The sequence below is a fragment of the Nannobrachium achirus genome, assembly GCF_963921795.1.
Source record: "Nannobrachium achirus genome assembly, chromosome: 16".
NCBI lineage: Eukaryota > Metazoa > Chordata > Actinopteri > Myctophiformes > Myctophidae > Nannobrachium > Nannobrachium achirus.
The window spans coordinates 48,130,580-48,144,496 of NC_137823.1; the positions used below are offsets into that span (position 1 = coordinate 48,130,580).

Sequence of the window (13,917 nt, forward strand, 5' to 3'; positions counted from 1 at the left end):
GGAGGAGGGCAGTGTATGTGTGCGTGTATGTGTGTGTATGTGAAGGGGTGAGGGTGAGGTGGGGGTAATAAAGAGGCATTGTGTCTCTTCATAATGACATCATGGCTCTGACAGAAGCTGGAGAAGATGCTCGGGGGTCTCGGAGGCTAGAACTCTTCAGCTCAGCTCAGAGTGTGTGTGTGTCCCACCCTGGGCTACACCAGTCCTCCTGGGCTTTGGTGGAGGAAAGTCAAACCGTCAAAGACAAAAAAAACACACACAAAAAAAAGAAAACCTGACCACCAGCAATATGAAGCAGAGGTCAGGCCATTTGGCTGCTGAATGTCTGCATGTTGGTGTGTGCTCACTGCTCACATGCCTGTGTGTGTCTCGTGAAGGGGTGTCACACCAAATTCTGGGCCCTGGGTACTTTAACTACTGAAAAATAGCACATATACAAGCTCACAGCGTGGCACAGAGTGCCGCGCTGCGAGCTTGTAGATCTGCTATTTTTTTATTTATTTTTTAATCGTGAAAAAAGGTCTTTGAATATTTCAAATCCTTCTAAGGTTTTCTAAAAAGAAATATGTTTCTATGTCGGTGGTGCTCAAACCTTTTCATGTAAAGGACCCCCAAAATGATATGTTTTTGGCCACGGACCCCCATCTCAAAATATTTAGTTCCAGGGACCCCCGAGAGGCAAAGTTTTAGTTACAAATGTTCGCTTAAAAAATACATATATTCAAAGATTTGCGCACATTTTCACCACTTTTAAAAAATAGCAGATCTACAAGCTTGCAGCGCTGTGAGCTTGTATATCTGCTATTTTTCATTAGCTAAAGTATAAAATAGTTAAGGCCCCTCCACCTTGGGCCCTAGTAACTCAGTCCCCTTGTGACGCCCTTGGTCTCGTGTGCGTGTGTGTGGGTGTGCGTGTACATGCGTGAGAGAGATTTTAGGAGTTAGGTACAGAAAGGTGGAATATGAAAGATAAGGAGAGAGAGAGAGAGAGAGAGAGAGAGAGAGAGAGAGAGAGAGAGAGAGAGAGAGAGAGAGAGAGAGAGTTATAAAGAAAGACAGCATGATCTAGGATGCTGTATGAGGTCAAGGGTCAATGTCCAGCCCGCAGGTCTGGTCTCAGAACAAGAGGTCTGTGTTGCATCATGGGAGTCCTTGGCTTGTCCTCTTAATCTCGCCCCTGACCAGATGAGTCCTTCCCTGTGGCTTCTCCTCCTTTCACTCTCTCTCTCACACTCATGCATGCGTGCGCACACGCACGCACGTGTGTGCGCGCACACACACACGCGCGTGCATACCTTGGTCTTTTGTTCGCGAGGAGTCATTGTTCCCAAGGCAAGTCAGTTAAAAGAGTTTGGCTTATTTCAAGGGCAGGGCATCGTATTGTCCCAAGCAGCAACCTCTGTAATATACACTCCCAAGTTCAGAACATGGCTCGATCTTAGACAGAGGAGACTCCTTTGTCGTACAGGTGACTTTGTAGATATATTATACGATGTCTAATTAACCACTTCAACGTCTGGCATCCCTATATTTGGCATGCCATTATGCTGTATGTTAATTTAATAAATAGCTAAACTGATACTGTATAGGGCTTACAGAGGTGAATTAGCTTTGTGGATCTATTTGCATGCAGGTAAAAGAAGATTTTCTTTCTCGTGTTCAGCAGTCTAGTGCCAAGTTTAACCATCATGAGCACTCTCAAAGAACATCTCATATACAGTACGCACTTGTGCGCACACACGCACACGCATACACACACACACACACACACACACACACACACACACACACCAACACATGCACGCACGCACGCACACACACACACACACACACACACACACACACACACACACACACACACACACACACATAAGGGTCCATACGTTTGTACAATCTCGAGTCGCCACACATACAGTACATGCATGCAGTGAGATTGACAGATTCCTTCAGTAAGCTGCAGTGAACCCTGTGCCCTGAGAGAGTGCGTCGTGAGAGACATGTCTTTATGATGAGCTCTAATCATCCCAGACTGTGAGAGAGATTTTAGGAGTTAGGTACAGAAAGGTGGAATATGAAAGATAAGGAGAGAGAGAGAGAGAGAGAGAGAGAGAGAGAGAGAGAGAGAGAGAGAGAGAGAGAGAGAGAGAGAGAGAGAGAGAGTTATAAAGAAAGACAGCATGATCTAGGATGCTGTATGAGGTCAAGGGTCAATGTCCAGCCCGCAGGTCTGGTCTCAGAACAAGAGGTCTGTGTTGCATCATGGGAGTCCTTGGCTTGTCCTCTTAATCTCGCCCCTGACCAGATGAGTCCTTCCCTGTGGCTTCTCCTCCTTTCACTCTCTCTCTCACACTCATGCATGCGTGCGCACACGCACGCACGTGTGTGCGCGCACACACACACGCGCGTGCATACCTTGGTCTTTTGTTCGCGAGGAGTCATTGTTCCCAAGGCAAGTCAGTTAAAAGAGTTTGGCTTATTTCAAGGGCAGGGCATCGTATTGTCCCAAGCAGCAACCTCTGTAATATACACTCCCAAGTTCAGAACATGGCTCGATCTTAGACAGAGGAGACTCCTTTGTCGTACAGGTGACTTTGTAGATATATTATACGATGTCTAATTAACCACTTCAACGTCTGGCATCCCTATATTTGGCATGCCATTATGCTGTATGTTAATTTAATAAATAGCTAAACTGATACTGTATAGGGCTTACAGAGGTGAATTAGCTTTGTGGATCTATTTGCATGCAGGTAAAAGAAGATTTTCTTTCTCGTGTTCAGCAGTCTAGTGCCAAGTTTAACCATCATGAGCACTCTCAAAGAACATCTCATATACAGTACGCACTTGTGCGCACACACGCACACGCATACACACACACACACACACACACACACACACACACACACACACACACACACACACACACACCAACACATGCACGCACGCACGCACACACACACACACACACACACACACACACACACACACACACACACACACACACACACACACACACACATAAGGGTCCATACGTTTGTACAATCTCGAGTCGCCACACATACAGTACATGCATGCAGTGAGATTGACAGATTCCTTCAGTAAGCTGCAGTGAACCCTGTGCCCTGAGAGAGTGCGTCGTGAGAGACATGTCTTTATGATGAGCTCTAATCATCCCAGACTGTAGACCCCCGTGACAGTGAGGCTGACACTGACACCAGGGAATATCTCTAGCGATGCTAACAGCCCCTTATCCAATGTGTGATAGATGCACGCGTGTCCTTGGCCGTGAGTGGTGCTACCGTACATAATTACACACTGTAAAACTCCTCAGTGTTAACCATAATATCACATGAACCCTATACCGCCCCTATCCTGGGGGCAAACATTCTGTGAAAATAACAGATCTATAAGCTCACAACATTACGAGATTGCAGTTTAGTATGTGAAACGGCACATGGTGACTCTGTCTGTCTTTCTGTCTGGACGTGTACTGTTTATTTATGGTCTATGGGTTTGCCGCTCTGACATCACACTTTGACATCACTGTGATGTCATGGGAACCACTCTAACAGAATCCCTTTAATGCCCATAATATGGAGATCCCTGATGTCATCAATATTAAGCCCATTTCTACGAGTAGAGGACTTCATATGGGAATACCCATATATGGATGAAGACAGCCCATATCTGCGTGGCTGGTCCAGACAGGGATCTCCATGTATGGGCATAAAAAGGATTGTATGTTGTGATGTCATAGGAACCACTCTAACAGAATCCATTTTATGCCCATATATGGAGATTGCTGATGTCATCGATATTAAGCCCATATCTAACAGGACTTCATATGGGAATGCCCATATGGAGGAAGACAGCCCATATCTGTGTGGCTGTATCTGTATGGGCATAAGGATCATAGGATTTTCACATAACGAAATAACTGAGTAAGCATGTTTGGGGTCTCACAGCATCACCATATACGGGTACCAGGGGTCTCCATTATGGGTACCAGGGGTCTCCATATATGGGTAACTGGTCCGATATACTGTACATCACTGGCCAGAGCGACCTCACCGAGGTCGCTTGACGCCCTGAGGCGTCTTACTAGTAGATATCATATCACAATGCAGGCGTCATATTGTGACATGTTGTGAGCTTGCAGATCTGCTATATTTGGCAAATGTTTGCCCCAGAATGAAGATGCTATAGGGTTCAAGTGGTTATGTTGCTATTTTCAAATCCCAGTGCTGCTGCAGTATATGTATGTGATGTGTAGAGATGAGGGGAGGCCGGGGGAATTCGTTATAAAGGCACAGAGTGTCTCAGCAGGTGACCTCGCAGCTTATTATCATAACAATGATATTAACAATAATAACAGCTGCTCTTATCACAGCAGGATTAAAGCACCACACACACAGTAAGATCCTCATTGAACGGTGTGGCTCCCACTCCTCCCAGCCTCATAGAAGTATAAAACATGTAGGCCCATGTGTCACAGAGAATAGCATGTTTGGCACTGATAGCGGTTTGCAAAATGTGTTCACATGCACACACGTATGCACGCACGCGCGCGCACACAGCTTCATGCAGAGCCACACTGTAAAGTTTTACCCATTGGACACAAGTTATGTAAGCCCTATTTTACTTTTCGCACAGCAGTTTTATGCAAAAATAACCAATCTACAAATTCACAATGCATGTTATAAGCTCGTAGATCTGCGATTTTCAACCATTTTTGGAAAATCCTTACAAGGTTTAACGTGGTAAAATGAACACTGAGGATTTCACTGTGTAACACTAACTAACAGACATACAGAGTGACTAGTGACCTGGTAGATGTATGTATCCTACTGTTCCTACAACAAGTACTAACCTGAGTGCATGTGTGTGTGAAGAAGACCACACTGCAATTTATGCGTGTTGGCTTCTATCACGGTTAGAATGATACTCAGCAGGAGTGACAGCAGCTTTTTAGGAGTGTCATCAGTCCTACTGATCAAAGAGAAGAACGGTATAGCCTCAGCGCGCGCACACACACACACACACACACACACACACACACACACACACACACACACACACACACACACACACACACACACACACACACACACACACACACACACACACACACACACACACACACACACACACACACACACACACACACTTTCTCTCTCTATACAGCAGTGCCTGTCAATCTTGCATCATGTGTATTATTAAGGCTGGGCGATATCAACAAAATCAAACCACTGTAGTGAAATACCTCGACATTGATAATCAATTTATTAGTAAAAAATAGCCAATCTACGAGCTCACAACCGTTCAAGATGTGCTGATTTATTTTTCAAAATGTTGGAAAATCTTTTGAAAATAAGACTTAATTAAAAAATTACATATTTTATGAAGCATTGAAATCATGGGAGTTTCTTTTTTTTAGCATTCCTATAATCTATATAATTTGATGACCCGTGGTCCCTCCGGTAGGAGACTCAAAAGGTCTCTTTTGAGTATCAATGTGATATTGCCCAGTCCTGTGCAATATATTAAAAATAATCTCCACAACTGATCATCCATGTGTGGTTTATTGAGTATTGTTTTACATAGTGCACTAACAGACCGGTACATAAAGCACGTCACTGTGAAAGTGAGCATTGACTAGGAACCAGACAAGAGCATTAAACGTGAAAATGCACTGCAATGTGATGTCTTGATCGCTCTAGTGCAGTGGTTCTCAACCAGTGGTCCGGGGACCACCAGTGGTTCTTGAGGGGGTTACAGGTGGTCCCCTGCTAAATTATAGTGAGTTGGTAAAATGGTAACTAAATGGACCCTTAAAGGAAGAGCGCTCTCAAGAGTTAAATTGTTAAACAACTGCTTTACTTAATTTACCAGAACTACACAAATAGAAAATGTTGAAGAATTGTTATTTTGATCAATGTTTCCCTGTATCTCTCTTATACCACATCAATACAGCATGGAAACAAATCGTATCTAACGACAACAAGATAGTTGTACTTTTGCGTCTGAGTCTAAATCTCATCAAATGGTGGTCCTTGGCTCAAATGCCAAATAAATAATGGACCTGGATATGAAAAAAAGGTTAAAAACCACTGCTCTAGTGTCCACTGGGGGACGGGTCATCCTGGATGGTCAGTAAGTGGTCACACTGTGCTGTAACACTCAAGTAGTGTAACATCTTCAGCTACAGAGATTATACAAATGTATTGTAATAAGTTGGTGTCATTTAATCTAGCAATGTTTGATGCACTGCAACAGACATGGAATTGGCAATATTTTCAGTCAGTATAAAAATCAGTACTCAAGTTTTGTCAACACAAAAAACCTGCATTGGTCTCACTAAACAAACCCCTGCAGACCTGTCGTACACTCAGTGACTGGAGAGTTTGACCCCTGCTAGTGCAGGGAATGAACTTTTCCATGTCAAGGACCCCAAATAGCCATAGCCTCAAGCTGTGGCCCCCCTATTAAAAATGTGTGGAAATAGCTGATCTCTAAGCTGCGACATGTTGCAAGCTTGTCGATCTACTATTTACAATTTCGTTTAGCCTCTAGGCTGTCCCCTCATTGCAAAATGGCTTAAAAAACAAGAAAATCAATCTATATCCTCACTGTCACAACTTTTCACATTGCTGTGTTGAGTCACTATTCAGGCTATTTTTGAAAATTTGTAAAATTTCTGAATAATGACATGCCCAAAATAGACCATGTTTTAAGTGATTAAACAGGCACAATAATCATATTAAAATTACATTTGACATACATTTTATTATTTATTTCTTGCTCCTCTCCTTTCCCTGGTGGCCCCCATTTTGAAAACCACTCTGCTAGTGCAACTAAAACCTTGAATTGAATCTACAGGTATGAAATTCAGCACAATTTACAGTAAGATTCTGCTCATGACAATGGACACAAACAGTCTTGGAACATCAGTTAATCATTTTTAAATAGATAACTATCATATCATTAAATATATAATACAATATATGTCATATCATCCATTTTTCAGATGCACAGAAAAGATGAGATGAATATGTTAAAAAAACTAAACAAACTACTACTCAGACATTTACAACCTCAAAACATGGCTAGTTTTACTGATTCAAACAGAAGCCTGGTTCAATTTTCTTTCTCTAGCGTAGGATTAGCCATGACTTCAATATTATCTGAACAACTAGCCCTTTGGATTCTGGGCCAAATTCCATCAAGCATCTCCATCCTATCCTATTCAAACCAAATACCTAACTCAACCACACCAGCAATCGACTTCAGACTGTTTTGTTCATTCACTTTGGACAGTATCCATCCTGCCATCTGTTACCCTGCATATCGCCGCTGTCAGGCAGAAACCTTGCATCAATATATGTTTTTTTTTTCTTCATAAATGAATGCCCTATTTTACACTTCATCGCATGGCGATGTGATGCATTGTGAGCTGGTACATCAGCAAACAGTTTAACATTTTGAAATATTTCACCTACAACATGCCCAAAATAGGGATGCCAGATTGAAAGTGGTGAAGAGTGTCTGCGGGTTTTAATAAATATTGAACCAGTTAGAGCTTGTGACTAGATCATAACTACATCAGATCCATTGGAACACAGCTTATTTTTCTCCACCATTTGCTGAAAAGTAATGTTTTGTATAGTACTGTACATACAAGGTTTCTGCCTGACGAGAAAAGCTGCTTATTAATAAAATTGTAAAAAAGGGAGAAAAAAATTATCAATATATTGTTTGCTGGACAATGTCAGCACAATATACGTTTCTGGATCAGTGCAGCTTCAAATGAGAGCTCTGCTTCTATTCTGTTCATTCTCAATGGGTTGTGTTGGAAACCTGTACAACTCTGAGGAATGAATGACCGCTGTTATGAACCAGTGCTTCTCAAACATTTCCATGTCAAGGACCCCCAAATTCATATTTGGCCACAGAACCCCATCTGAAACGCCATAAAAGAAGATTTGCGTTGTTAAAAGCTATCCATTTCCCGAAATGTTTCGAAAACAGACAATGTGAGCATGTAGATCCGAAGAAGAACTATTAAACTGTTTCTGATCTCTCGGACTCCCACGAGGACCCCACTTTGAATACCACTGATATGAACCATTACAAACAGAGGATATCGCACAGAAGTCTATAAAAGTTTTGCACTTTGATAGCCGACTTGATTCGCTCACTTTCAAGTAGTGAAATAAACCTCACAATCTCAATAATTTCCTTTAGGCTTCCGGCAGGACTGGGCAAAAATCTAATAATCACAATCGTTTGACCAAATACCTAAATATTTCTATTTTGACGATTATCTGTGGTCGTAAAATAGCAGATCTACGAGCTCACAAGAGCATATCGTCGTTGTCGGGTGGAAACCTTGTATGTCCAAAACCGTTTTTTTTTTAAATTTATTATTTTAAAAATGATTTAAACTAGTGAAAACAGACGATCTATAAGCACACAACGCCTCGCACCGCGAGGCATGTGTGCTTGTAGATCGGCTGTTTTCACTACTTTTGTGCGAGAGCCTTGTATGACGCAGGGCTTTACTTTGCGAAAGAACGTACACATTTGAAACTGGGAGATACGAGGTTTCCATCCGACAACGACGATATACTAGTTCAGCTATTTTCACAATAAGTATAACATAAGGCTTAAATGATTAAAACCAGGAAAAGAAAACAGTTTTGCCACATCACAATATTACAATATCCAAAATCCCAGATGATATCTAGTCTCATATCACAAATATATTGATATATTGCCCATCCCTAGCTTCAGGCTAGTGAAATATCATTGACAATGTCTGTAGTGAATCACTGTTCATTCAGTACGAGCACCACTCAAGTATTGCATCACAAGTGTCAAAATCAAGAAATAGCAAGACCATCTACAAAGGAGGGATGTATACAATGTAGTTACAGAATACTGACACTTTGGCAAATCCCCCAAAATGGACACAAAGCACAGTGGCTTACTGGGTCACTGGGTGCTGTTGGTGAATGTTGCATCATCATCACGAATGTCAGGGGAAACTTGTCGTTGAGGCTTGTTCTGCGTAAAGACAAATGTAAATGTGTGTGTGTGTGTGTGTGTGTGTGTGTGTGTGTGTGTGTGTGTGTGTGTGTGTGCGTGTGTGTGCGTGCGTGCGCTGTGCGTGTGTCGTTGCACTCAGTTGCAAAGTAGTTATTTTGGGGGAGTGCATTTCCCAGCATGCAACTGTGCTCCTGGCTGCCGTCATCCACAGGGGCCTACTTGAGCCAGTCCACTCTGGAGAAGAAGGGGTGTGATTTAATGTCATCCACGCCCGCCACTCCTGAGCCCAGCCTCTCCACCGGGTTGTACTGGAGGAGCTGTAAACACACACACACACACAGCTTTTTATTAACCCATTTAGGCACATTTAGGCTCACAGCGCGGCGCTGCGAGCTTGTATATCTGCTATTTTTGAAAAAACATGATTTTTTGCAAGTCTTTGAATATATATTTTTAAAAGCAAACATTCAACTCAACAAACAAGCAAACATTCAACTCAAATATTTGCAACATATTTTGAGATGGGAGGTCCGCGACCAAATACATGTAATTTTGGGGGTCCTTGTCATGTAAAGGTTTGAGAACCACTGATTTAGAAGAAGGATTTAGAAGACATTTATAGAATCGGGTAAAAAATATTCAAAGACTTGCCCACGATTAAAAAAAAAATAGCAGATCTACAAGCTTGCAGAGCAGCACTCGGTAATTTAATTTTTTTACTACTTAACTCATACCCTGCCAAAAAAGACGTTTTCTATAATAAAAACGTCTTTTTAACTATGGACCTCCCTGCCAGACGTCTAAAAAAATAATAATAAAAAAAAAGAAACAATTGGAAAAAAAAAATTTGAAAAAAAAAATTTGGACCTCCAACAATGTACTAGCCATGATCGCGATTGCGAAATTGCATGTTTAACCCCCATACCAACCCCATCTTTCAAACATGGCAGCCATGTTTGTTTATTTGAAGAAAACATAAGGGCTGCCTTCTCCTGAATGCCTGAACGGATTTCCAAGCGGATTCTTTTGTTTGAAAGCTGTGAAAAGCATGCACATGCATAGTGCATGATATGTGCACGAATGTGTGCACCAGCGTGCACACTATTTTTTTAACCCTTTGTTGGCGAACCGGCAATATAAGAGGTCCCACTTTAAATATGGCACTGAAGAAGTTAATCACAATACATTTCTAAATTGTTTTGATGCTCACAACGTAAAACATATATATATATTTTAGAAAGATCGACAATATTTTTTTTCTGCAGTGTATAGTATTTACTTATCTTTATTCCCCCCTGCCAATAATGACATGCCCAAAATCGGGACGCCAGAGTTAACGTGGTTAAGTTACTGTATATCGACAATGAAAAGACTTGAAAAGCATTCTAAACTATGTCTATTTATACAAGAGCTGATATAGCATTAACAGGCGCACACTGGGGACTGCAGTTTCACACTCTGTGTAATGGCCCCCCTCATCTGGGACAACAGACTAATGAGCTGGGGCACTTACGCCCAGACATTGGGCAATATAAATATCTGTCTGGCTCTGTTATCAAAAGCACTGCTCCAAGTTAAGGACACCATGCCGCGATTGTGTGCCGATTCTTAATACACATCGCAGCAGGAGTCATGGCGGATTTGTACTTAACTACACTTAAGTACAGGTTAGACATATTAATAATACTAATAAAACGATAACCAGCTGGTGATTAGCAATTAAACATAGGATATGAGCTTAGTGCAAGGCATTTTAGTAATGTACCTCAGTTCATTGTTTTGAAACCGGTATTAATCCAGGGTAAGTAGAGTAGCAAGTACACATTCACAACTACAGTAGGAGCTGCCCAGTACAACCACACACACACACTGCTGGCCACTGAGCAGCTCCAGTGGAACATGGTTCAGTGCTTTTTAATGGTGGGTTTTTGAGGGAGGAGTGAGTAGTACTCATTCACTCAATGCCCAGATTTTTCCACAGGCCCGGGGGATCAAACCGGTTACAAGTACACTTGTCTGCTGCCCCCATCATGTTTTCTGTGTGTGTGTGTGTGTGTGTGTGTGTGTGTGTGTGTGTGTGTGTGTGTGTGTGTGTGTGTGTGTGTGTGTGTGTGTGTGTGTGGGGTAATGGATATAAGGAAATTGGTAACCAGTCGACTAAAAACACCAACTCTAAATGTCTAAAATATGACGGTGCTTTCACTGCTTTTTGCTGCTTCACGTTGTAGGACACCCCAGCCTAATCTGTGAATTTACTAGTCAATAAATAGGATGATATCTTTTTTAATGCTCTACTAGAGTCCATGGCATCTAATCGGGGGCAAATAAAATGTTCAGCTGCGACAGCAAACGTACTGTACTAGAGGTTCGGATCTGTGGCTCTGGACAACCATATCTCTGTATCTGTCAGTTCTTGTCCTACTGTAGTTCTATGCAGGTTGGCATAATGATGTCATAGTGAGTAGTGACGTGGCCGTGGTTTATTCATGTTTTATCTGGTCATAGTGTTTCTGGTCATGTCAGAGTGACGTGGTCGTGGTCCGCCCGCCTGCCACTCGTCCCGACCTCCAGTTAGCCAATTTTAATATACAAGGATGTGGAACAGAGCAAGTCAAGTGACGCAATAGCTGACCTGTTCCAACAGAGACCTGGCCTCCTCCGATACACACTCTGGGATGTTGAGGGCTGTGTGGCGACTGATCCCTGCTGGATGGCAGTGGAGAAGAGACTGAGAGGGGAGGAGAGAGACAGAAGCATACATATTATATCAACAACAAAAGATGGATGGGGGGGACAAAAAACAGGCAAATGGAGTTGCCTTGGTAATCATGTGCTTTGTTTGTATATCTAACATGATCTTTTAGGACTGACTGTCCACACTGACTGTTATTTGCAAGTGATCAGATTGGAATTGTGTGTCAGACATTATCAACCATCTGTATTTGTTGCTGTGGTTATGGTTATGACGTTGCTCTAGAAAGAACTGTCTTAGTGTCTAAGAAACTCGCCGGAAATAGCAAATCTACAAGCTCAGCAAGTGGAAGTATAAATTAGACTTTAGCGTCCAAGTGTCCAGACAGAGACAGATCTTCAAAAATCGTATTTGAATAACAATTCAGATCACCAAGGATTAGCGCAAATCTTTTTTTTTTTTTTTTTTTTTGCTGCTCAGTCTTGATAAAACTAATCTGATTCCTGTCTGGAAAGGTCAAAAATCTGATTTGGGATGCCAGTGTGAACATGGCCACGGAAGCACCACAACTGGACAAATAGTAGAGGGAGATCAAAGCACCTGAAATAACACAGATTCTCACCAAACCATAACAAGAGGATGGTTTCAGTGCTGTTGCTGGTTCTTGGAACTGGTGGCATGTGCGAATTCACGTCCGTGAGAGACGGAACAAAAAACCAATGTGTCTCCCCCCGAATGTTATTATTATTTTTTCTGTCTCCCTATACAAACGGAGGAGTCACTGGATCAGTCGAGCACAGCAGTGCACAAACAGTGCACAAACAGTGTAAGCAGTACAGCATTATCTTTATTCCCGTATTGCTTTTCTTTCGCTTGGGTTCCGGAAATAATGTAAAAACAAAGCAAGCAACAAACGCAGAGAGAAGTAGAGAGAAAGAGGATGGAGGGGGGGGGGGGGGGGGGGAGAGAGAGAGAGAGAGAGCTTGTCGATTGTGTGGATGTTTATCTGGAGCGTGAGCTGGGCAAGTGCTTTCTTTGACCATCGACTACAGGCCCCATTGTCAAAATAATTGATCGTAATGACCATAATCGCTGTATGTTACACACACCCTCGGCTCATAACGTCCCTACTCCCACACTGTGAAATCCTGAGTGTTCATTTAACTCTGAGAATGTACAAATGGAACAAAATGGGCCCTTACGGGTCCATTTGGTTCCATTTGTACTCTCAGGGTTACAAAAGGATAAATTAACAATGAGGATTTTACTGTGTGGTGTTGGGAGAGTGTAGCAAGTGACTCTTTATGCGTATGTGTTCCCAGTGTCTGTCCATCGGTTAGGGTCGCCTTTTTTTTTGTGCTGCAGGGAGATGTGGCCGAGTTCCCAGCCGCGGTCAAGACTGCTCTGGGCGAGATCTTATCCTGCAAGGATCAAGAGACTGCGTGTGTGTGTGTTTGTGTGTCTGCGCACGTCTTTGCCAGGACTGCAAGCAGACATAATCATCAAAGGAGACATCTGTGGGGCTGAATGAGTTTTGTGTGTGAGCGTGCGTGTGTGTGTATTATTCAACATAATAACACCAACTTACAAGACCACCTTGTGTTCATGCTACTGATGGGGAAACTGCTGATGGCTGATATGGAAATATGCCCGCTGGCGATCAGTTAGCATTTATTCAAATGTAATAGACAATGAGAAACGTGGGGATGCCGTGCACCTGTGGTGCGTCTGCCCTTCAAGGAAGCTGCTGTTAGGTTGTACTGCGGGAAGTGGGAAACTTTATGTTTAAATCTATACGACAGTGATGTAAAGTAACTAAGTACATGTACTCAAGTTCTGTACTTGCTGTAAATTTTGAGGTTATTTTACTTAAGTGAAACATTTGAGTACCTTTTCCACGACTGGTATACAGAACATTTATATTATATTAATATTAATTAATTCGTCACTGTCTGGCCAAAACCTCTTAACTCCATTTTTGAGGTTTTTGATTTGGCATAAATCAGGGCTATTGAACACCCTTTACATCTGAGTGTTGGTTAAAATAATATTGAACCAATGGAAAGTAGTAAAAAGTGCTTGGGACAAAACCTCCTAACTCCACACTTTCTGCCAAACCAGCTAACTCCAGCCAATTGGCCCTCTTTTATTTTTCATAAATGTGTGCTAATGAACAC

General features: G+C 42.3%; 1 protein-coding gene across 1 annotated transcript in view; it reads right to left on the bottom strand.

The window, feature by feature from the left end:
- Positions 1-5,618: 5,618 nt before the first annotated feature.
- The window catches only part of rps6kc1 (ribosomal protein S6 kinase polypeptide 1), a 42,474-nt gene continuing 34,175 nt past the window's right edge, over positions 5,619-13,917 (bottom strand). Inside the window, exons 15-16 of the mRNA XM_080745216.1 lie at positions 11,681-11,776; positions 5,619-9,365 (exon numbers count right to left, since the gene is read on the bottom strand). Coding sequence (XP_080601342.1) covers positions 9,264-9,365; positions 11,681-11,776 — 198 coding nt within the window. The 3' untranslated portion in view covers positions 5,619-9,263. The remainder of the gene's footprint in view (positions 9,366-11,680; positions 11,777-13,917) is intronic.